At 41.3% G+C, this 25,722-nt stretch overlaps 1 protein-coding gene across 1 annotated transcript in view; it reads right to left on the reverse strand.

Annotated features, from left to right (window-relative positions):
* Positions 1-25,722, reverse strand: part of apba1a (amyloid beta (A4) precursor protein-binding, family A, member 1a) — a gene marked incomplete at both ends in the record, with an annotated part of 313,633 nt that overhangs the window by 199,134 nt on the left and 88,777 nt on the right. Inside the window, one exon of the mRNA XM_080040598.1 lies at positions 769-914. Coding sequence (XP_079896724.1) covers positions 769-914 — 146 coding nt within the window. The remainder of the gene's footprint in view (positions 1-768; positions 915-25,722) is intronic.

Raw genomic sequence — 25,722 nt, forward strand, 5'->3', positions numbered from 1 at the left:
TAGGCGAGGTGGAGCTTACTGACCTAAGGACCAATCAACTCACTTAGATTTGCAGATTAAAAGCCACCACAATTCAGGAAGAGACAGGTCTTTTAGTATACAGGAACTCTTCATAGCTTTTTAGTTTACAGGAATTCTTCATAGCTTTTTGTTTAATGCATGTACCTCTATTAGTTTTTTTGGCTACAAACACTTTAACTTTTTATTGGCTTCGTTTTGACTGCAGGATGAGTTTTGTTGTTTAAATAAAAGAATTGTTCCTGAACACCTCCTCATCTGCCTCAAACTGTGTCTTCGTTCATCAACCCACTACCAACGCCGTTTTTCTGAGTAAAGGCCGGAAAATATACTGCAATAGGAATCCATATTTACACTACTTCTGAAGTAGCGCGTTCAATGTCTCGGTCTTAGGGAACCTAATGTAACAGAGGCTACAGACTTTTGGCTAAATCTGGCATATTTACAGAATGTTCATATGCACTGTCCCTGTCAAATAAAATAAAGATTAAAGATAAATCCAGGGAACTAAAACATAAATCAATAAGTGGCACTTATCAATGGTCAATATTTTATTCCAACTATAACCAAATCTGTAATATCTGTAAAATTGAGTAAGCAAAATATTGCAAGTAACTAAGTGTTTTGATTTCTCATTTTCTCTTGAAGCTTTAAACATTGGGATTCGACTGACACATACAGTATGTATATGAGCAACTTGCTTACTTCAGACTAGTGTGTGTGTGCAGTATATTCTTTGTATATTTTCACCTTGATTCGGCTGACAGCCTCCTGTGCCTGCATCATGCGGATGTTCTTAGACGGGGTCTTATCCGACAGCAGCTGGGTGGAGCCCAGGTAGTTGGCTGCAAAGATGATCCCATCAATCAGGTCCTGTGGATCACATGGACCTGGGACTAAAGGGAGGAAAGTAGATTGGTCTCACCATATAACACAATCTTATCCCTCACACTTTGAGATTAATATAGTAAGTTGCAATGTAATATTTTATGTTAACTGATCCTAGCTTCCAGTTGAAAAAAATAGCTGACTTTAACTAACACCAGCAATATGGAAAGGTAAAACTTAAATACATATGAAATAATGAGTGCTTTATTTTCAGAATCCGAAATACTTTATTGATCCTCAGGGCAGAAATCAGTGAATTCAGGTTGTGTTTTAGCCCGTGAGATGTCTCTCATTGCTGACTGAGTTAAAAAAGACTATATAATCCATAGTTTGTTAATCTGATCATTCACACCATAACCCACAATTCTTTTTTTAAACCTGCGCTGCAAACAACTGTGAGTGATCCAGAGGGCATCCCCAATTAAGCAGACATAGGCAAAAACTACAGGCAGAAAAGAGTGTAAGACACAGACAGACAGACACAGAGAGAGAGAAATACCTTTTTTTAAATAAATATAGTTTCAGGTTTTAAATGACTTGAGTCATCAGTGACTTTATTAAGCTGAATTTATCGAACACATTGTGCCAGCCGAGACTCATGGAAAGAGAACATGGAATCTATCTCAGCTTAATATCATGACTTTAAAGCACTAAGTGACTTGCTTTAACCAATGTTGTTCAGTCAGAAACTGACGGATCACAAGAAGTCTCAGAACTCTGATGAGAGAGGAATCCTGATTGTCAGTCATCTAAACAATTGTTCCGAGTTAAAAAGTTACAACAATGATGAGGTCTTTCTAAGGGGCAAATAAAGTAGGTCATGCTGGGGTCGCTCGTGGTGTAGTGGTTAGAGCGCCCGCCCATAGAGTCTCAGTGCACAGAAGCAGCAGACCACGGGTTCAGACAGGCCCAGATCTAGACATCGGAATTCTAGGCACATGCCTAGGGCCCATTAAAGAATTACTCCCCCGGTGGAACCATGAAGGTGTATTGAACTCTATGCTCCTATGTAGTATAAATGTGCAAACATTTTAGAAATCGGTTGATCCTAGCCTGAGAAAAGGCAAAAAGAGTGTTTTTTTGGTCTCTCTGGCTGTCTCTGCCTCTAAAGTCAGAAATCCTCCTAATACCACAATGCACTGCGCTCGCAGTCCTCCTAGGCCCCGCCCACATTTCCCTTGTAGTCTCGTCCATAGCGTCTGTTTGACTGATGAGAGTAAACAACAACTTCCAAATACAGTTGTGGGCGATACCTCGACAAATACAGACACTATTTAGATTCCACAATGAACGATTTTGTCTTAAGTATACATAGTTTCCGGTTTCACTGTAAAACGGAGGGAAGGAAACGCGCACTCGGCTACGTTTGCTACAGTTTTCAAGATAGTTTTTCAACATGCCTGCTGCTAGGCCCACATGCTGCGCGCTATCAACAAAACTAGCCTATCCTTCAAACCGGACTCTGAAGCTAAATATTCTGGGCAAGAAGAGGACACTCTGGACGGGAGGGACGTATGCGGACCGGGACCCTGTCCCATAGACTTTTCTAATGCACCACCTCCTGCAGAACGCACTCGCGTACAGGTAAGACTTTCAACCTATTAGACTGACTGACTAACTGTCGTGTTTTATGGTGATTTCAGAATCCGATGTCTACAGTCTCCCACTCAACTGCAACCAGTGCCCAAGGAGGCTGCAGTGAGCTTCACAGAGAGGATATCAGACCCCTACCTCCGCAGCATCCCATCTAAGGCTATGCTAATACTATGTCCTCACACCTCTAGACCTATTGTAAATATTTTTTGTTTGTAGCTCATCCTTTATATCTTATCTTTATCATGTTCGTATATTGGACATTTTACTTTTAAGAAGTGTCTCAATGTGTGTTACCTGGTTTCTATAGCATTGAGCATGATGTCATAAGATTTTGCTTTGTAAACAATAAAATATCTTGTGTTGTTGCATCTTACCTTGGACTCCTCCTGTCTACACCCATGTTCACCATTACAGACTTGTTGGTTAGAGGCTGAACAATAGTTACTGATTTTGATGCACAGATTATTGTATGTCATATTGTTTTTAATCTACAATTTATGAGGTAAAGGATGTTATAAAATCACAAGGATGCAAGGTAGGTCCAGCATACTGACAAAATCACAGGAAAAAACACAGATAAAGCAGAAAAATAACTAAGCTATCGAATATATTACAATGAAGTACTTCAGGTCACATTTCTATATTGATAGCATATTTTTTTTTTGCTTATTTATTGAATACAGTAGCTCAGCATGAAGTTTGTCCTCAACCTTTTGATTAAAACGAGACCATCCACGAGTAATATGGGTGCTCACAGCAATAATAGTGTTAGCGGTTAACTCGTTAGCTTTCAATGTAAACAGCCCGGCAAGCTATTGTTACACTACACACATTAATCAGCTTATTATTTCAACGAGCCTTGGGTGAATATAGTCATGCCATACACCGTTAGAAAGCTTAGATTGTCATGATTAAAACGAGACCATCCACGAGTAATATGGTCAATGTAAACAGTCCGGCAAGCTATCAACACTACACATTTGCTTATTTATTGAATACAGTAGCTCAGCATCTGAAGATTGTCCTCAACCTTTTACCCCAGTAAAAATGAGTATTTCTCTAATAGTACTCGAGTTGAACAACACTCTGGTTAGTAGACAAACCACATCAACCAACTTGAATTCAAAGTTTTAATGGCACAAATATGAATAACTATTTATCAAAATAAAATGTGTAGTGTGTTGGCTCCGGTCATTCTGGTCACAGCTGCTCTTGTCGCTTGATAGCCACGGTCCTGGGTCTCTCTCTTTGCAGGATTCACGCCAGGAAATGGCATGAATCGGCGATATTGTCTATAAAACATTGAGCAAAACATTAGTAAGGCCAGCTAATTTTAGCCTGCAGTAGCTTACATGAAAAAGAACAGCAAGGTTACGTCACGTTAGTTTTGCTGCCCATGTTACCAAAAATAGGAAAACATAGTGCCAATAAGACATTTTAGAACAGGATTCAAAACTGTAATAAGATATAACACTTGTGCCGTCTTTACGCCCGGGTCAAACCTCATACGTCTGTACACTGCTGCATCTAGACTAGCTCGCAGTTTTTTCCCCCCCACACAGTCAGTGTCTCGCTGCTTTTAGCAGCCTGTTGCTACATGAGTTTTTCTATGATAATTCCCATTAATAAAACGCTGTGTAGCTGCTCTGATCTGCTAACACAAGCGCCGGGGGAAAAAAGAAATGCAAACGCAAGATGTGTGGCAGTGATGAATGAGTAAAAATAAAAACTTACTGTGTTGTGGTCGACGTCCGTCTCTTCCCGCGGCCTGTGGCTGGCGCCTCCAGTTCAACTTCTCAATACTGAAATATGTCTCCAGGATCCCTCTGTCCATATGTGGAGCAAAGCTACAGTGAAGTTTCTAACAGTGAACGCCGCGAACACACCAGGCACAGCGGCAGGGGCACACTCCACAGCATGGAGTAGCTGCTAGTGTAGCTACAGCTAGCTTCTCCACTTCGTTCACTGCAGTAAACATTAAAAATCCCCTTCAGGCTTTTCTAATGGAAAATTTCCTTCTGCCATGATCGGTGTTTCGGCTTCTCGCTTAGCGGGGAAGAAACATGGCGGACATTCTGTTTACATCTCGTGAGGGAGGTCCCGCCTCCCTCATTCCTTATTGGTTGGCATAAAAATGTGCGGAACTAGCAGTCTGTAGTCCACGGGCCCAACATAGCGACATGGGGAATGACGCGAAACGCGTCATTCCCCATGTCGCTATGTAAAATGTGGGGTGTGGAATATCAGGACAGCTGGGCCAAGTGAAGAGTGAGTCAAGACAAACCTCTTTCCTTACATTATAATAGCCATTTTATAATGATAGAACGCCGGTTCCATATGGGGGAATTATTCCTTTAATATAAAGACAACATGTTATAAAGCATCCTGCTTAATATAACCTTGGCTTGATTGCAAGACGGACACAATGCCTACACTACACCTGAGGAGAACAAGGCCACTTCGCCCATACAGTATGTTATTCATCTTCTGCACCCAAAAAATCACCAACTTTAACTCAATAGTAGCAAAACTGTCAGGATCGCGTAGCCCTGTCCAGGATGCTGATCTGGCCTCTGGAGCAGAAAAGTGTGTCTGTTTCTCCCTAGCGCACAGCAGAGGGAAGATCAGCTATAATTCAAATTAATGTTTGTGAATATAAACCAGTGGCTTATATTCACACACAATCCCTTCCTGGGAAAGGCTGGAAGTGTCAATTAGGCTTTACTAACTTAGTCCGATCGCTGTTTTTTCACATGAGCCAGTTATCTTTTTTAATAAGAGGCAGATTGAGGTTCGAACCGGGCACAGCTAGTGCACGGAACAGCGCTCTTTTCACTCCAAGTGAGGAAAATAGAAAGTTTGCATGAGTTGAAATTCGCATAGGCCTACACTATTGATAGTGCTGCAAGATCAGATCATCATTGAAGTGATTGTAACGCAAGAGGGACGATATACAGTATATCTGTTGTATATTGTCTATCTATTGGGAAATATTTCGAAACATTGAAATGTTGCCATAATGAGGCGTCGGAATTGCGGCATGGCATATTAGCATAATAATCGCGGGTTGATGTAATTTATTCACCAAATAACAAAGTATCCGTTTGGGGGGGGGAGGGGGAATATGCAGTACAACACCTTGTGTAATCTTTCCATTTAATCCGGCCCTGGGTTCAGAACCGGCCCGTGGTTGTTTTCTTCATGTCATTCCCCTCTCTGCCCTATTTCATCTCGGTCTCTCTGAAACTGATTTTAAGGTTGACTATGCAACATCTTCATTAAAAAACTAAGTATAGTCACACACAAATAATCCGACTCAATGATCACTTCTGCCTCACTAGAATGTGTTTGTTTGTTTGAATGTGGTGTGTTTATCTGCACAGTTTCCCCCCTACTTTCCTACTTTATCCAAACCGACTTACAAAAAGTTCTGTGTAACGTATCGCTTATTTAAGCCTGCAAACAAGTCTAGTGCTAGCCTGGCTCTGCCCGCCCACCTACTTCCGCCCAAATTTCATTTTCCCTTCAGTAGTCAGTCTGGGGATGGGGCGTATTAGTGGGATTTTGCTCGAACAAATTTCTGAGTGTCCAATCAGCGAACAGAGGAAGTGGCTGAGAACGAAGACGTCGAAGTCGCGCTCCAGTTTCAGTTGAATGCTGTGTTCCTTAACTCGGAAATTTCCGATTTGGTAGTTCCGAGTTCCGACCTGTCTGTGTTCCAGTGCATCTGCTCGGGAAAGTATGGACGCCTACAACCTTTCTCATCCAAATAACTAAACGTTAGGCTCTAGTAAGTTACCGTTGCCAGGTATCTACAATATGTAGTGACGTCGGAAATTTCCGAGTTCCCTGTACAACTGGAACGCACCGTCAGAAGCCGACCAAACGTTATGCGATTGGTTGGCTAATCCAGAGTGGCACTGAGCAGATCCAATAGTTTTAAACTTCAACAGACACCCGCCTCCAAGTGAGTGAACTTTTGCCAATTACAGCAGTTCCAGACCTTCTGTACTAATGAAATGAAGTACGATGGTCTGGTAGCACCAGGCTAGTCTAGTGCTGCTTCCGCCTCTCACGATGCTGCTGCTGGCACATCCAAGGGTCATTGCTCGACCCCTCAGCAAGCGTTCTCCCAAAGTTTTCTCTTCTATCGACTCAGGCTGCCTACTGTAAATATATGGGTTTTCAGGTTGATGAAAGGTGCGATTTAAAAATTATATATTTAAAAAAGGGTGATGTTTTCATCACAGCTTTTTTCCACCATAAACTATCTCCTTAACCCCAAAAACCAAACCCATACAGAACCCTCAGCAGAACACTGCAACAGGATTCTTGTATTTTTCAAAGACAAGATCAATTCCATCCGGTCCCAGCTCTCAGGCTCCCCAGCTCCATTTCTGCCATCTGCCTGCCCTCAACCAGCACCTCTCAGCACCTTTGCTACAGTCACACAGACCGAATTTGAGGGTTTCATCAAAAAAATTAAGCCTTCCACCTCCCCCCTGGACCCCATCCCTACAACACTCATCAAATCAAACCTGTCTGTCATAAGCCCTCTTATCACACAAATAATAAACCACTCGTTAAACTCCGGCCATGTCCCGCCCTCACTCAAAACTGCCATTATCAAGCCTCTCCTGAAGAAACCCAACCTCGACTCAGATTGTCTCTCAAACTACCGGCCCATTTCCCATCGTCCATTCCTCTCCAAAGTGCTTGAAAAAGCTGTTGCCGTACAGCTACAGGAACATCTACAACGTCATTCACTGTTTGAAATATTTCAATCTGGTTTCCGTTCTGCCCATAGTACAGAGACAGCATTGTTGAGGGTAACCAACGACCTTCTCATCTCTGCCGATTCTGGATCCCCCTCCCTGCTCATCCTTCTCGACCTTTCAGCGGCTTTTGACACTGTCAACCACCATATCCTCCTGAACCGCCTCCACACCGACATTGGTCTCCATCATTCCACACTGGACTGGTTCACTTCTTACCTCGCTGACAGGACAGAGTACGTCAGCCTGGGATCTGCCAGGTTCCAAACAGCCCCTGTTACTTGCGGTGTCCCCCAAGGATCTGTCCTAGGACCCCTCCTTTTTATCCTGTACATGCTGCCACTGGGTCGTGTCATCAGCCGGCACGGCATCTCTTTTCACTGTTATGCCGATGACACTCAGTTGTACCTCCGAACCGACCCCAACCTACGTTCAACCCCGGTCTGCTCATCATCACCTACTCTAACCCTCTCCAACTGCCTGGAGGAGATTAGGGCGTGGATGAGTCACAACTTCATCCAGCTGAACAGTTCCAAAACCGAAGCCATACAAATTGGCACCCCTCATCAGGTCCAGTCATCACCCATAACCACCATCTCCTTCTCTGGTCAAGTCATCCCCCTCTCTACCTCAGTTACCAACCTCGGTGTGAAGCTGGACCCACAACTTACCTTTGTAAACCACATCAAACATCTGTACAAAACCTGCTTTTTCCATATTTCATTTCATTTCATTTAACTTTTATTTATCCTCGAGAGACCAATTGAGGGGTGACCCTCATTTTCAATGACGTCGAGTCAAAACAAATTCAAAACAACAATACAAACAAAATGTTCAATGCAAAAACATCAAATACACAACAAGTGAAGAGAAGAAAAAACAAAACGATTGAAACATTTACAGAGTGGGGAAGAGTGGCAGCAATTAAAAGGCATAAAGTACAATATAGTCTAATTAAAACAGTTACAAGTAGAGTTTGGCAGATCCAAGATAGTCTGTTTAAATTGGCCAAAGGATATGAATGTATTTAGTTTAATTTTTAGCTGTAAGTTGTTCCAGGAGTCAGGTGCACTGAAGCTAAAAGCTGTCTTTCCCAGCTCAGACCGGGCTTGTGGGACATAAAGCATAGGCATGTCAGTGGAGCGGGTCTGATAAAGCCCATTTGAAACAAGCAGCATTTCTGTTAAATAACGAGGAAGCTTCCCAGTCAAGGCTTTGTAAATAAAAACATGCCAATGTGCATCACGTCTCTCTTTAAGGGAGGGCCACCCAACCTTCTCATATAAAAGACAATGGTGTCAAGAACATTTCTAAACTCCGCCCATTCCTCACTTTCTCTGATGCAGAAAAACTCGTCCATGCCCTAATCTCCTCCAGGCTTGATTACTGTAACAGCCTGCTCATCGGCATACCCAACAAACACCTTCAGAAACTTCAATTCATTCAGAACTGTGCTGCCCGAACTCTGACGAAAACCCGCAAATACGACCACATCACCCCCATTCTTCAAGACCTCCATTGGCTCCCCATAACCTCAAGAATCCAATACAAAATCGCCCTCATCACCCACCTTTGCATCTACAGCAACGCCCCGCAATACCACAAAGACCTCCTTACCCCTCACTCATCCACCCGTAACCTTCAGTCTCAAAGTACCAACCTCCTCCATCAGCCCCGCACCATGGGAGACCGAGCCTTCTGCTTCGCTGCCCCCCACATCTGGAACTCCCTCCCTGAACACCTACGACAACCCCAGTCTGTGGTCACCTTTAAAAAAGGGCTTACAACTTTTTTGTTTAGACAGGCTTTCCTAGGTCGTCCCTAGTTGTTTTTATTCTCTCTCTGCAATTTAATCTCCTTTAGCTGTTTTATCTACTGCTAATTTTAACGTGTCTGATTTTTTTCTCTTAGTCTTTTGTTTATTTTGTTTCTGGTTTCTGTAGCACTTTGAGATTACTTTATGAAAAGTGCTTTACAAATAAAATGTATTATTATTATTATGTTTATGTTTTAGAATTAAAACTCCCACACAGCAACAATCAAAGTCGATTGTGTTCTACAGGGTTTAAAAAAATTAATTAATTTGATTTTTTTCCCTTGCAATTTTACTACTTTTGTCTGAAAAATTCCTTAATATCAGTGTTTCTGTCAGCAGAAATGGATATTCAATTCAGAGATACTGTGATATTTCATCAAGTTCTGAGGTGTCTTCATGAAGGTGTTGTAATGGGTGCAACCTGCGTTCCCATCTTCGTAAAGACAACTCTATTCCACCGAAACACTGCAGTGCACCCTCACCTTTTTCAAACGCTCCATTCATGTGTCCCTGGACCCGTATAAAAGGCTGATCCAGGCGTGGTAACACTTTATAATAACTATCCGTTGTAACTCGTTAATAGATCATTAGTAAACTCTTAATGATTTATTAATGATTTGTTAAGTGTTTGTTAGCAGTTTGTTAAGGATTTATAACAATGCCTTACAGACAGTTAATAGATCATTAATAAACTTTTAGTTAATTGGTTATAAATGACTTGTTAAATGACAGTTAACCGTTTGTTAAGGATTTATAACTGTGCTTTATAGCATCGCAAAGGGCCATTAGGACGAATAATCCATGACATTGCCGTGATGAATGGACATTAAATGTCCCTCTGAAATTCTGTTTATCCAGTGTTCCACAAAAAGTTCCCAAACCTCATGGGTTTGTATGTTGTTGTATACTTTTGTATACTACTGTTATGCCATGTGATGGCTCAGTATGTGTGTTTCTATAGATTAAACCAGGGGTGTCCAAACTACGGCCTATTGGCCCGCGGCCGATTTTAAAAATATAATGCAATATGGCCCTTTGGAAAAAAAAAAAAAAAAAAAACACTAGTGCAGGGGTGTCAAAACTGATTGATTGGCCCTTGGCACATTTTAAAAATATAATGTTATATGGCCCTTTTAATTTTTAAATAATCTAAATGCACTCATTATATTACAGGGGCCGTATTCACAAAACATTTTAAGGCTAAGAGTAGGTCCTAACGTGCTGATTTAGGAGTAACTCTCAAAAATAAGGGGCGTTTCACTCCTAATTTTAGGACTCCTAACTTTTTAAGATAAGTGTAATTCACAAAGCATTTTAGCGCTAAAACTAGCTCCTAAATCTATGAAAAGCTAGGAGTCCTCGAGAGGACTCCTAAGTCACTAAGAGTAAATCACAGACACTCATTTGATGGCATTTTGGAGAGATTTAATGCTAGTGAGCTTTACAAAAGGTACCTTAATAGCTGTAAGGGTTTAATGATCTTAGTAAAGCTATGTTTAGAAAGTATAGACACATTTATATTTATTATATTTATATAAAAAATTATGTATTAAGTTCCTTTTCCTGCAGTTGCTTTGGGTTTACGATGCACTGAAAGTTACTGTTGGTGTCACGTTTGGGTTTAATTTGTTACTAGAGTAGGCCCATATGTGGCGCTTCCAACTCCTCCATTCCACAGGTCCGCTACTGTATAGTTGCGTGTCTCGCCTTTTTCCTTCCGCATGCACTTTACGATTTCGCCAGTTGTTGTTTCTAAATTGCGAATTTCCTGGTTTGCCGCTGTCTGACTATTGCGGCATAGTCCGCCGTTGAGGGAAATACAGTGAGAGTGCATGGCGTGCAGCTGTTCAATGAGGATATTTTTTCCGATTCAAATCATTGTAACATTTTAAATTAATAGACCTATGTGGCGCTATTGTAGGTTAATTGTGAACGAATGTGTGGGAAACCCTGCAGTATCTTGGTTTCATGTTAAATCAGTGTCACTTGTCATTAATTGTATATAAAAACTCTTCACTTTAATACAGCGACACGATATGGATATCTCCACAGTGTTTCTATCATAAACTCACTCTTAGCTCTCATTCCCTCTCAGCCAATCACTGTGGGCATAGAAGGTATGAACATGACATCATCCATAGCAACAGGGTCAACACCGCCCTCTATTCTCAGTTTAGGAGTTCCTCCCATTCCTTAGTAAAAGTTGATCTTATCAGCTTTGTGAATAGGTTTTAAGAAATTACTCCTTACTAAGAACTTTTAGTGCTCCTTAGGAGTACTCTTAGCGCTAAGATAAAATGTTTTGTGAATACGGCCCCAGATAAATATGTCCCATAAAAGAAAAAGAGCACCAAGGCCATCCCAGAGGACCCTGCATAATATTTAAATTTAAATTAATATTATTATGGAAAATCCATGTGTCCTTCTCCAATAGCTTCTAATTCATCTGACACAGTGTTTAATTTTTTTTTCATACAAAATTCTTCAGCTTTAGCCTCTTAATTTCCCTCTCAAAGTGCACCAGATTCATGCTTTCACTTTAAAAACTTAAAAAAATCTCCCGGGGGGGCATACCCCCGGACCCCCCTTGGAGGGGCGGGATCTCAGGTGGCTACTATTTTCACCAAGATGGACATTAGACGTAAAAGCAGAAAACACTGGGTGTATCAATGGCATTTAACAAGAGGGGGGATGTATCTTTTTAATGTGCAAGTAAAGTGTTGCCGTGAAGAAGGATTACAATTTACGAAGACAGTATGAAACTAAACTTCAGAGCAGCTACATGTCCTTATAAATGTGTTATTTTTGCAAAGTGGCCCGGCCCTTCGTAGATTTTTCTGTATGTGGCCCTCAGTGAAAAAAGTTTGGACACCCCTGGATTAAACACAATGTTCAACATTTCATCTGTGGTGTTTCTTTGGTAAAAAACAGTACACAGAACAGCCTATGGGTGGAACAAGGTTGAGGTACAAAAATTTGATATTTTAAATATCATTTTTACACTTTACAAAGTTTCACTGGTATTAGTAGAAGGTTAACAATCTATTAACAACTGATCTGTAAAGTGTGAGTTAATATATTAGTTAAAGGCCTACTTCACCGGTGGGAATATGAAGGTGTATTGAATTCTGAGATCCTATGTAGTATAAATGTGCAATTTTTTTTTTAATTGGTTCATCCTAGCCTGAGAAAAGGCAGAAAGAGTGTTTTTTTTTAACCCTATATTTCTCTTTCTCGTGACATCACAGAAAGAGAAATATAGGGTTAAAAAAAACGTACTTTGTAAATATTACTGTGATGTCTTTTACTGTGACATCACAGTAATATTTACAAAGTACGTTTTTTTTAACCAGTTTATATTACATACAGAGATATGATTTAGTCACGAGAAAGAGAAATATAGGGTTAAAAAAACACTCTTTCTGCCTTTTCTCAGGCTAGGATGAACCAATTAAATTTTTTCTTGCACATTTATACTACATAGGATCTCAGAATTCAATAAACCTTCATATTCCAACTGGTGAAGTAGGCCTTTAAGTATTAGTTAACAGTTTATATATGTTATTGGGACGTTATTCTAAAGTTGCAACTATTCCTCATTTACAAACAATTAATAAATGAGGAATAGTTGCAACTTTAACCAAAAAACTTACTTTGTAAATATTACTGTGATGTCTTTTACTGTGACATCACAGTAATATTTACAAAGTACGTTTTTTTTAACCCTATATTTCTCTTTCTGTGATGTCACGAGAAAGAGAAATATAGGGTTAAAAAAAACACTCTTTCTGCCATTTCTCAGGCTAGGATGAACCAATTTCAATTTTTTTTGCACATTTATACTACATAGGATCTCAGAATTCAATACACCTTCATATTCCCACCGGTGAAGTAGGCCTTTAAGTATTAGTTAATAGTTTATATATGTTATTGGGACGTTATTCTAAAGTTGCAACTATTCCTCATTTACAAACAATTAATAAATGAGGAATAGTTGCAACTTTAGAATAACGTCCCGATAACACATATAAACTATTAACTGATACTTAATAAGTCATTAGTAAGTAATTCACTACTAGCTTGAAAATTATCTATTGGCTATCTATAAAGCACAGTTATAAATCCTTAACAAACGGTTAACTGTCATTTAACAAGTCATTTATAACCAATTAACTAAAAGTTTATTAATGGTCTATTAACTGTCTGTAAGGCATTGTTATAAATCCTTAACAAACTGCTAACAAACACTTAACAAATCATTAATAAATCATTAATTAAGAGTTTACTAATGATCTATTAACGAGTTACAACGGATAGTTATTATAAAGTGTTACCGATTTTTCTACTGCGAAGACCAAGTTCTTCTACAATTTTACCAGCCGGCCGCGGTGAAACCAGACTAACGATTTTGTACAAGTTCCTGACTGAGGAACCAACAAGAGGAAAGCCCTAGGTACCCGTTCACGTGTAGTTTTACAACGAGTGAGCTAACTCTGAACACTGGAGCGTAAGTCGATCGACTCATCCTCATCGCTGTTTCCCCCAGCTGCAGCTGCTTTTTCTGCGCCACGATCGACAGATCATCTGAAGATCCAAGAAGCAGACGTTTGCCTCTGACCGTCGGGTTCAGGAGACGAACTGTGGACAGCTGTCCATCCTTTTTTCGTGGTGCGGCGCCGACCGTTTTGATTCGACCACGCTCGTTAAGGATATGAGTATGAGCCGTTTTGAAACAAGCTCGCAAGTAAGACTTTTGGCAGAAAGAAAGAAACATTAAAAAAGAAAAATACAACACATAAGCACAAAAACAAAATGACACAAGCACAGACAAGTAAAATGACACAATAATTTTTCCAGCACATAACAGGTTGGTGATGTGTGAAAAATATGAAGCATACAGAAACAGATAAAAGTGCATGAACATATAGCACGATTAAAACACATAAGTATTTAAAGAAAGACAAAAAGCACAGACAAGGAGCATACAAGTGGCATGAATGCAGACAAAAACACATAAGCACTCACAACTTCAGCCAGTATTTAGTTTGTTTTCATGTCTGTTTTCCTGGTTTACTTTCTACTCATGTCACTTCAGATCTGGCCACTCCCTCCTGCTCTGCACTCCCGGTTAATTACATTCACCTGGCCTGCCCCACACTCACCTGCTCCTCATCAGTTAATCAGCCCCAGTATATATTTCAGTTCAGTTGCATCAGTCAATGCCAGATTGTGCTTAGTGCCTTCACCCAGCTTTCCAGCGTTCTGAGTTTATTCCATATCATTCTGATCCTGCCTGCCTGTTCCCGTTTTTGACCTTGGACTTTCCTTTTTGCCTGCCCCAACTGGACTTGCTTGCCACGCTGTGTTACTACCTGGTTTGTCATCCACTTTTCATTAAATCTGTTTTTGAATCCTGTGTCGTGCAATTTCTTGCACGACAAAGTTCTTGTCTGTCTTTCCCGGAAACCTGACAAGCACAAACAAGGGCATACAGACAAGGAGCATAAACTCAGACACAAACACAATTAGTAAACACAAAGACAAACACACTATCCCAGATGATTATGGACGCATATTTGATTTGTCAGTAACCAGTTTTTTATAGATTTTGAGAAGGATTTGAGTGACTAGTTCCTTAGTTCTGTGGGTATGGTATTCCAAGTATGTGCTGCTCGATAGGAAAAGGCTGACTGCCCAAAATAACTTTTTCTATATGGTATTTTACAATCCCCTCTTGTGGATGCTCTGGTGGAAGAGTTTATATTTTGTTTAACAAATTCCTTTAGCGGAGGGGGAGCCATACCATGAAAGATTTTATATACAAGTAGAATGTCTGCCAACTTAATCATGTTTCCCAGTTTAACAAATCATATTTTATCAAGATTTTACAATGGTGATATGAATTAGATTTTTTATCTAGCGTTTTCAAGGCCTGTTTAAAACGTGTTTCAACTGAGCGTAATGTGGTCCTGCCTGTGACCAGCTGGTAAGACAGTAATTAATATGTGAGAAAATCATAGCATGAAGGTACAACCTTGAGGCCTCTGTAGTTAAATTATTCCTGATGTGTCTGAAATTTGATAAGTTGATTTTGTTTAGGACTTTTTTAACTTGTGTTTTGAAAGTTAGCTTAGAATCTATCATTATTCCAAGGTACTTGATTTCTTGGACCACTCAGAGTCTTCTCCCTTCTACTGTCACGTCTGGATCTGGATCGCTGTTTACAGATTTTGAAAGGAACATACATACAGTTTTTTCAACATTTAGATGCAGACAGGAGTTTGCTAACCAATTTGAAATATTGACCATTGCAGCTGATAGTTCTTCTGCAGCTTGCTTCTTGTTTTTAGCATGTAGATATATGACTGAATCATCAGCGTACATCTGACAGGTGACAGTAGGTGGACAGACTTCAGGTAGGTCATTAATAAATAGACTGAATAACAAAGGACCCAAAATGGAACCTTGGGGTACACGCACACAAACTTCAGCTATTTGTGGAATGTTATGATCCACTCGAACACATTGTTTCCTCTCTGTAAGGTATGATTTTATCCATTTGATGACATCAGATGAAACATTAAACTTTGATAACTTTGTAATTAAGACCTCTGTTATGGTTTGACGCTGGTAAGACCCAAGAGCAGACAGAGACTGGGGTAGGATTGAATGAAAAAAATATTTATTTTGTGAGGCAGGCAGGCAGGCTGGGTGGTGAAATCCGGGGCGGGGGGGGGACGTGGGTAGTGCGAAGTACGCTCTGGCACCGACTGCAGGGAAACCAGAAGTAGATGTAGGTGAGTTGATTGGTGATGAGGACCAGGTGTGGAAAACTGAGACGGACAGGGGGGAGTGGCAGAAGGAGGAGGAGGAGGAACACGCACAGCAGCCAGCTGTGATCACCACAGAACGACTGTGGCTCAGTTGGTAGAGCGGGTCGGCCGATGATCAAAGGGTTGGAGGTTCGATCCCCGCCCTGCCACCCGTGTCATAGTTGTTGTGTCCTTGGGCAAGACACTTAACCCACCTTGCCTCGTGTGAATGTCGATAGTTAGCCTGCTATCGGTGTATGAATGTGTGTGTGAATGGTAACGTGGGAATGGGAACAGGTCTCCCTTGCAAAAGAGTCTTCGGTCTCAATGGGATTTACCTGTATAAATAAAGGTTAGAGAACCCCTTCCTCAATGGATGCCTCTTGGTGGCCTAGGCTTATCTGGGTGGACCAAATGAAAATCATGGATGAGAGAGGGGTCGAGGATAAGACCCCGCAAAATCCAGGTCCTCTCTGGTCCAAAATCTGGTCCATAACCCTCCCAGTCTGCGAGGTATTGGTACCCCCTGCCCCGACGACGTATGTCCAGCAGCCGCCGGACGGTGAAGGCAGGGTGGTCAGGGTGGTCGTCAACCAGACGGGGCGGAGGGGGGGAACGACCGGGGGAGAGAGCGGGCTGGTGGAGACTGGCTTTACCTTAGACACGTGGAAGGTGGGGTGGACGTGCAAAGAAGGGGGCAGCTTGAGCTTCACAGCAGAGGGGATGATAATGGCAACAATCAGGAAGGGACCAACAAAACGGGGGGTAAGTTTCTTTGAACCCGTCTGCAGCGGGAGATCCTTAGAAGAAAGCCATACCTGCTGTCCCACCCGGTAGGCAGGAGCGGGAGCCCTGTGGCGATCCGCAATGCGCTGGTTTTGTTCCGCAGAGCGCAGCAGAGCGCAGCAGAGCGGAGCGAGCGCCCTTCCATACCCTGCGGCAACGGCGGAGATGGTGCTGGACAGAGGGAACGGAGAATGTCGAGCTCTTGAGAGGGGAATAAGGGTGGCTGATACCCCAGGGAACACTCAAAGGGGGACATGTTGGTAGCAGCACAGGACATAGAGTTATGGGCATACTCAATCCAGGGTAGATGGTCGCTCCAGGCAGAGGGGTTGCGTGCAGCAACTGCCCATTTGTCTGCGGATGGTAACCGGATGACAGGCTGACCGAGGCCCCTAGCGCCCGGCAGAAAGCCTTCCACACCTGGGAAATGAACTGAGGACCCCGGTCAGAGACGAGGTCAGAGGGAATCCCGTGGAGGCGAAAGACATGCTGCACCAGTAGCTGGGCAGTCTCGGTGGCAGTGGGGAGCTTAGGTAGGGCAATGAAGTGCACAGGTTTAGAAAATCTGTCCACAACGGTGAGTATGACTGTGTTGCCCTTTGAGGGAGGAAGACCAGTAACAAAATCAAGGCTAATATGGGACCAGGGCCGACTGGGCACAGGAAGGGGGCGTAGCAAACCAGCAGGGGGTTGATGTGAGGACTTGGCCCGAGCACAAACCGTGCAGGCCAGCACGAATGCCCGGGTGTCAGCGTCCATCGCTGGCCACCAAAAATGCCTCTTCAATAATGACAGGGTGCGACCCACACCAGGGTGACAGGCAAAGCGCGATGTGTGGCCCCACACCAGAACTTGTGAGTGCACCGCACTGGGAACAAAAAGGCGGTTAAGAGGGCCGTTGCCCGGGTCTGGTTCCCTGGCTTGGGCCTCCCGGATGAGGGACTCTATCTCCCAGGTGACAGCCGCCACCTTGAAGCAGGAAGGAGAGAGGATAGTGTCGGGGAGGGCCGGTGTGTTCAGTGTTAAACTGCTCTAAAACGCTCTAGCACCGACTGCAGGGAAACCAGGAGTAGATGTAGGTGAGTTGATTGGTGATGAGGACCAGGGGCCTCATTTATAAAGCTTTCTACGCACAAAAACCTTGCGTAGACAGGCAGAATGTGCGGTCAAATGTGCGGTGGCAAAACGGTGGTATTTATAAAAGAATTCTTTGCGGAGAAGTGTACGTATTCCCACGCAAACTTTTGACCATGCGTAGAGCTACCGCAAGGTTTTCCTGACTCGGGGAATCAGCGACACTCAATGGCAACACCACGAAATAAAGCTCTGTCATCGGAAAAACACATATCCTTGTGAAATGCATGGCACCCAATATATTTAATCAAGTACATGTGCGTACCTATTGTTGCGAATATAGGCTACTGTTGTCTATGGCATGCAGTAATGATGTAGGTTGATTTACTTATCAAGTAGGTCTATACATGTTTTGGTTATATTTTTACATGTAATCTTATAGTTCTACTCTATAATAATATCATATACGTCGGGAGGTGTGTCCGTGAGTGGCCAGCGGGAGAGCAAAGTCAATATTTTAGGCTGTGTGTAAAAAGTAGTTTTGTACAAAGTTAAGGCCAAACATATTAATTAAAACTAAATATTTCGTTAGATAAAATCATGTTATGAATTTAGCAAATTATTTTATGCATCTCTTTCCCATAACAACTAACCCTGGAAGTTTAAACTATAATCTGACGTTGTTGTTGGAAATGTGTGGATCTCACGGAAGGGGAACAATGCTTTGGAATAGACTATAGGCTAATACATTATTTCACTTCTCACAACACATTTTATATAGGCCTACGTATAGTCCAACAGGTTCGCTAATACGTGATATTTCATACAGTACAAAGTTGGGCAAAACAGTTTACCAAAGACTATAACGACTGTACCAATCATGATATGTGATCAGCGCGCGCGCGCGTGTTTGTGTTTTAGTGGCAGTTACAGCGACGCATGGCACGGGCTTTCTTCCTTCCCAGTCGCTTTCTTTGCGGCTGGTTGCCTCCCTTTTTTCCCCATGTCAGTCAAAATGTCGTGCTTATTAAGAGCGTCATCATATTCAGGAGCTATTTAGCATTCGCCATGTATGGTAGATTGTGGGATGAAACTGGGAGGTGAAGTGGGATGACACGGGCGGAGATCGTCTGCGCACAATTCACCGCAGGTGGATAATTATAAAGGGAAGATTGCGTGCAACAGTGCGCCGCACAGTTTTATAAATCTCAACTTTTTTTTTGCGCAGCACATTCTTGGCTTTGTGCGAACGCAATGTTTTGGGAAGGTTTCTACACACACCTTTATAAATGAGGCCCCAGGTGTGGAAAACTGAGACGGACAGGGGGGAGTGGCAGAAGGAGGAGGAGGAGGAACACGCACAGCAGCCAGCTGTGATCACCACAACCTCATGATTAACTAAATCAAAAGCTTTCTTTAAATCAAGAAAAACCGCCCCCACTACTCCACTCTTATCCAATTTAGCCCTAATATTGTCCAAAAGAAAACAATTTGCTGTTTCTGTAGAATTATGTTTTCTAAACCCAAATTGCATAGGATGTAATGGGAAGGAACCTGTATTTAAATGCACTGTAATCTGTTCAGAAATCAATTTTTCTGCTATTTTTGATATGGCTGGAAGAATGCTTATGGGTCTGTAGTTGCTAATGACAGTGTGATACCCTGATTTGTATACTGGTGTGATTATAGCAGTCTTCCAGGAGCTGGGAAATACTCCTTCATTTATGGAACAATTTACAATATTTGAGATGGAAGGGATGAGTGCCTCCTTATGAGCTTTAATAATTACTGTGTCCATCCCATATATACATCCTTTGCCCTTGAGCCATTAAGAGAGGATATAATCATATTCACTTTGGAGTTGGTAACTCCTCTAAAACTCAGAATGGGAGCATCTGCATCTAGAGGGGTGACAGAGTAATTTGATCCAGACAAATTCTGAGACAGAGTTGTTGTTGAGTTTATAAAATTATAATTAAATGCTGCTGCCACTTGACTTGAATCCTTTGTTACATTTCCCCCTATGTTTACTTCTATTGGTTTACTGATGGCATTTGATTTCCCTGTTATTTTTTTAAAATTCTGCCAGATTTATTTGGTATTCCCCCTAGCTTCACGAATAGCATTAATGAAAAATGTTGCCTTTGCCTGCCTGAGTTCTTTTAAAACCTTGTTTCTTAGTGTGGTATAAAACCGCCTTTCATGAGCCAGTTTATTTTTGAGAGCCACCTTAAGGGCATGATCCCTCTGTTTCATTAGTGACCGTATATGTCATTTATCCAAAGTAGATGGTTTCTTTTGCCTGGTTTACATTTCATTTTCCTCATAAAACTGTGTATAGTTGTTTCAAGTTTCACCATGAAAGAAGTACAATTATCATCAACACTTTCATGTGCAAGCTGTTCATTCCAGTTGATTTTTTTTAATTGCATTTTCCAGACTAGGTAACTGATTTTTCAGGATTTTAAACTGATCTAACTTTGGGTAGGTTACTAGATTTGATCTATTTTTAGAGAGTTTTCTTACGATCAGAATCATATTGTGGTCGGATAGCCCTGTGACCAAATTGTAAGATTTCTTTATTCTTTCTGGTCTATTTGTGAAAGCCAAGTCAATGAGTGTCTCTGATGAGCTTGTTATCCTCGTTGGCCCCTCAATGACCTGTTGGAATTCAAAATTACTTGTAACACGTTTCAGCTCTTTCCTTTTTGTTTTATCACTCCAGTTTATGTTAAAATCTCCTAATAAGATTATCTAATTTTTAGTATCACATTCCTTCAAAAGGGCATTAAATTTATCATAAACTGTTTTTGTGGACGGTGGTCTATATATTCCAATCATAGTGAATGACATTTGAGCTGAAATAATTAATTTGAGAACAATGCATTCTAAGTAATTTACACAGGATATGTGAATTTGCGCACAATTTATACTGTCTTTGATATAAAATAATATTTTGCCACCCCGACCATCAGCCCTATCTCGTCTAAACATATTGTAGCCGTGAACGTTTAATACGTCAGTAGGAGAGTTTTCGTGAAGCCATGTCTCTGATAAGCAAAGGAAGTCCAGATTTGATTCATACAGGAGATGCTGCAGTTGATCATTTTTAGGGATAGCACTTCGGATATTAAGATGTCCTCCTAATAATCCGCTGGGTTTGGCCCGTGGTTCCCACAGCACGCGAGCCTGGTTGACAGTCCGAAAAAGTTTAATACCACAGTGCTTCACAATCGCAGGATTTAAGTTGGAGATTAAACTCTGCACAAGTGTGTCACATTTCTTAGGCATATCAGGTCCAGGGTTAGACTGAACATCAACAGATAACAATAGCAGCAACACAATCAAGCACCGTGATTTAAACATCTTGCTTGCCACAGCAACCACTGACATACCTTGGCATCTACCACTCAGTAATGGTAAATGCCGGTCCCAACAATGGTATACTGCGCCCTACGTGACACCGGCACGCCCCACCTCCCCCCAATAATTTCCCGACAGGAAGGGCCGTAAATGTAAAGCTATACAGGTCCTTCTCATATAATTAGCATATTGTGATAAAGTTGATTATTTTCCATAATGTAATGATAATAATTGAACTTTCATATATTTTAGATTCATTGCACACCAACTGAAATATTTCAGGTCTTTTGTTGTTTTAATACTGATGATTTTGGCATACAGCTCATGAAAACCCCAAATTCCTATCTCAAAAAATTAGCATATCATGAAAAGGTACTCTAAACGAGCTCTTAACCTAATCATCTGAATAAACTAATTAACTCTAAACACCTGCAAAAGATTCCTGAGGCTTTTAAAAACTCCCAGCCTGGTTCATTACTCAAAACCGCAATCATGGGTAAGACTGCCGACCTGACTGCTGTCCAGAAGGCCATCATTGACACCCTCAAGCAAGAGGGTAAGACACAGAAAGAAATTTCTGAGCGAATCGGCTGTTCCCAGAGTGCTGTATCAAGGCACCTCAGTGGGAAGTCTGTGGGAAGGAAAAAGTGTGGCAGAAAACGCTGCACAACCAGAAGAGGTGACCGGACCCTGAGGGGGATTGTGGAGAAGGGCCGATTCCAGACCTTGGGGGACCTGCGGAAGCAGTGGACTGAGTCTGGAGTAGAAACATCCAGAGCCACCGTGCACAGGTGTGTGCTGGAAATGGGCTACAGGTGCCGCATTCCCCAGGTCAAGCCACTTTTGAACCAGAAACAGCAGCAGAAGCGCCTGACCTGGGCTACAGAGAAGCAGCACTGGACTGTTGCTCAGTGGTCCAAAGTACTTTTTTCGGATGAAAGCAAATTTTGCATGTCATTCGGAAATCAAGGTGCCAGAGTCTGGAGGAAGACTGGGGAGAAGGAAATGCCAAAATGCCTGAAGTCCAGTGTCAAGTACCCACAGTCAGTGATGGTCTGGGGTGCCATGTCAGCTGCTGGTGTTGGTCCACTGTGTTTTATCAAAGGCAGGGTCAATGCAGCTAGCTATCAGGAGATTTTGGAGCACTTCATGCTTCCATCTGCTGAAAAGCTTTATGGAGATGAAGATTTCATTTTTCAACAAGACCTGGCACCTGCTCACAGTGCCAAAACTACTGGTAAATGGTTTACTGACCATGGTATTACTGTGCTCAATTGGCCTGCCAACTCTCCTGACCTGAACCCCATAGAGAATCTGTGGGTTATTGTGAAGAGGAAGCAGTCATTTCTGCGAAAGGATTCCCGACCAAGTATTGAGTGCATAACTGAACATAATTATTTGAAGGTTGACTTTTTTGTATTAAAAACACTTTTCTTTTATTGGTCGGATGAAATATGCTAATTTTTTGAGATAGGGAATTTTGGTTTTTCTTTACTTTTTTGCCAAAATCATCAATATTAAAACAATAAAAGGCTTGAACAACTTCAGTTGTGTGTAATGAATCTAAAATATATGAAAGTCTAATGTTTATCAGTACATTACAGAAAATATTGAACTTTATCACAATATGCTAATTATATGAGAAGGACCTGTAGATGGTGAGTATGTAGGATGTAGGACGCTAGTATGGCAGTCCGGACACGGCCCAAGACATTGCAATTAAGGGCTACAATGTTTTTCGTTGTGACCGTCCTAGGAAGGGCGGCGGCATTGCCATTTTCACAAAAAACTAATTTCAGACTACCCTTCTTTCATCTGTATCTCTGAGCAGACAATTTGAGTTTCTTGCCTTGAAGTTGGAACTGCTTAAAGGCCATTCTATCACCATTGCTGGTTGTTATAGACCCCCCTCAGCAACCAGTGAGGCCCTGTCATCATTAAATAAACAACTATTAACCTTAGACTTTAATGAGATTCTCCTCACTGGGGATTTTAACTGGGACTGGTTATCCTCTGCCTCTGACAGTTTTAAATCAACCTGTGATTCATTTAATCTTACTCAATTAATCGATAGCCCAACTCGTCCAAATATTAAATGTCCAGAGAAATCTTCCCTTATTGATTTATTTTTAACAAACACTCCTCATAAATATTCAGATGTAGGCATTTTTGCTAATGATATGAGTGACCATTGTGCTATAGCCGTAGTGAGGCAAGCCAAGCTCCCAAAATCAAGGTCTCAAATTATTTTTAAACGAGATTTAAAACATTTTTGTGAGCAAGCTTTTCACCATGATCTGTGGGACTTTGATTGGTCCAGGATCTCTCTTTTTAATGATGTAGAACTGGCATGGAAATACTTTCATGATGCTTTCAGCAATATTATTAATAAACATGCCCCTTTCCGCAAATTTCGAGTTAAAGGTCGAGACAATCCTTGGTTTTCCTCTCAGCTGTCTAGTCTACAACAAGAAAGGGATATTGCCTGGGCTAAGGCCAGAAAATCCAACTCTCATGATGACTGGCTGATTTTCAGACAGCTGCGAAACCGCTTTACCTCTCTTGTCAAACAGGTTAAAGCTGAATACTACCTCTTAAAAACCACTAGCGACTTAAATGATCCTAAAAAATTCTGGAAAACCATCAAATCTTCTTTTGGAAATGTGGCCACAAACGACCTACCAACATGTATTGAAAGGATTCATGTAGGCTGACTGATGAATTAGAAATTCTTAATTGCTTCAATGAACATTTTGTCTCCTCCGGTTCTCAATTTGAGTCTTTACATCCGGACTCTAATAATATGCAGAATACTTCTCCATCTCCACTCCCAAATAACGATTGTGTTCAATCTTTTAATATTGTTCCACTGGACGTAATTGAGGTCTATAGAGCCCTAAAACATTTGGACCCTGCTAAATCTGCAGGTCCTGACAAGCTTGAGCCATTATTTTTGAAGTTGGCTGTAGATTTCATAGCAGAACCTCTTACCCATATTTTTAATTTGACATTTTCTAATAATGAGATTCCTAACATTTGGAAATCTGCCTATGTCCTGCCTTTGTTGAAAGGAGGTGATCCTACAGTTTTAAACAATTACAGGCCTATTTCTAAACTATGTGTTTTAGCCAAAGTCCTTGAAAAGTGTGTCAGTGACCAACTGAAACACTTTTTAGACGTGAATAATATTTTATCCCAACACCAGTCAGGTTTTAGAAAACGACACAGCACAATTACTGCAACATTAAAAGTTGTTAATGATATAATTGAATCACTGGATTGTAAAAAGTATTGTGCTGCTGTTTTTACTGATCTTTCCAAGGCATTTGATACTGTAGACCATGTCACCTTGGACAGGCTACTCAAAATTGGTTTATCTAGGCAGGCTGTAGACTGGTTTTCTAATTATTTGTCAGTAAGAACGCAATGTGTCCAGTTTGCTGGGTCCTCGTCCTCCTCTCTCCCTGTATCAAAGGGCGTGCCCCAAGGCTCCATATTAGGGCCATTGTTGTTTTCTATTTATGTAAACAATCTTTGTGACTCAATAACCAATGCTGCCTGTCATTTTTATGCAGATGACACTATTATTTATTGTTCATCCCCATCAGTGGCAGACACTTTTCATTTCCTGCAGTCTGCTTTGGACGTTCTGCAGTCACAGCTGACAAAATTGAAATTGGTTTTAAATACAGATAAAACTAAATTAATGCTTTTTTCAAATGGAAAAGCTTTACCAAAAGTTTTGCCAAAGCTTTTAACTAGTCATGGGACCGAAATTGAAAGGGTCAATTCGTACAAATACCTGGGTTTCATTATTGATGAAAAATTGTCTTTTAAACTTCATATTGACAAACTGGTCTCCAAATTAAAAATTAAATTAGGTTTCTTTTTTAGAAATAAATCATGCTTCTCATGGCAGGCCAGGAAACATCTGTTCACTGCGACCTTTTTACCGTTGTTAGATTACGGTGACCTGCTGTTCATAAACGCCCCTGACCAGTACCTCAAGAAATTGGATACTGTCTACCACTGTGCTCTGCGATTTTTAACTGGCTGTGGAAATCGTGTCCACCATTGTACCCTGTATGCCACTGCAAAATGTCCATCGCTATCTGTACGCAGACATTGAAAAAAGAAATATGTCCCATAAAAGAAAATGAGCAACAAGCCCATCCCAGATGACCCTGCATAATATTTTATTTTAAATTAATATTATTATGGAAAATCTATGCGTCCTTCTCCAATAGCTTCTAATTCATCTGACACAGTGTCTCCATTTTTTTTCATTCAAAATTCTTCAGATTTAGCCTCTTAATTTCCCTCTCAAAGTGCACTAGATTCATGCATTTCGCTTTAAAAACTTTAAAAAATCTCCCGGGGGGGCATACCCCCGGAGCCCCCTAGGAGGGTCGGGACCTCAGCTGGATACTATTTTCACCCTGCTGGACATTGGACGCAAAGGCAGAAAACACTGGGTGTATCATTGGCATATAAACAAGAGGGGAAATGTGTCTGTTTAATGTGAAAGGAAAGTGTTGCCGTGAAGAAGGATTACAATTTACGAAGACACTATGAAACTAAACATCAGAGCAGC

Source organism: Ammodytes marinus (assembly GCF_949987685.1).
Source record: "Ammodytes marinus genome assembly, chromosome: 2".
NCBI lineage: Eukaryota > Metazoa > Chordata > Actinopteri > Uranoscopiformes > Ammodytidae > Ammodytes > Ammodytes marinus.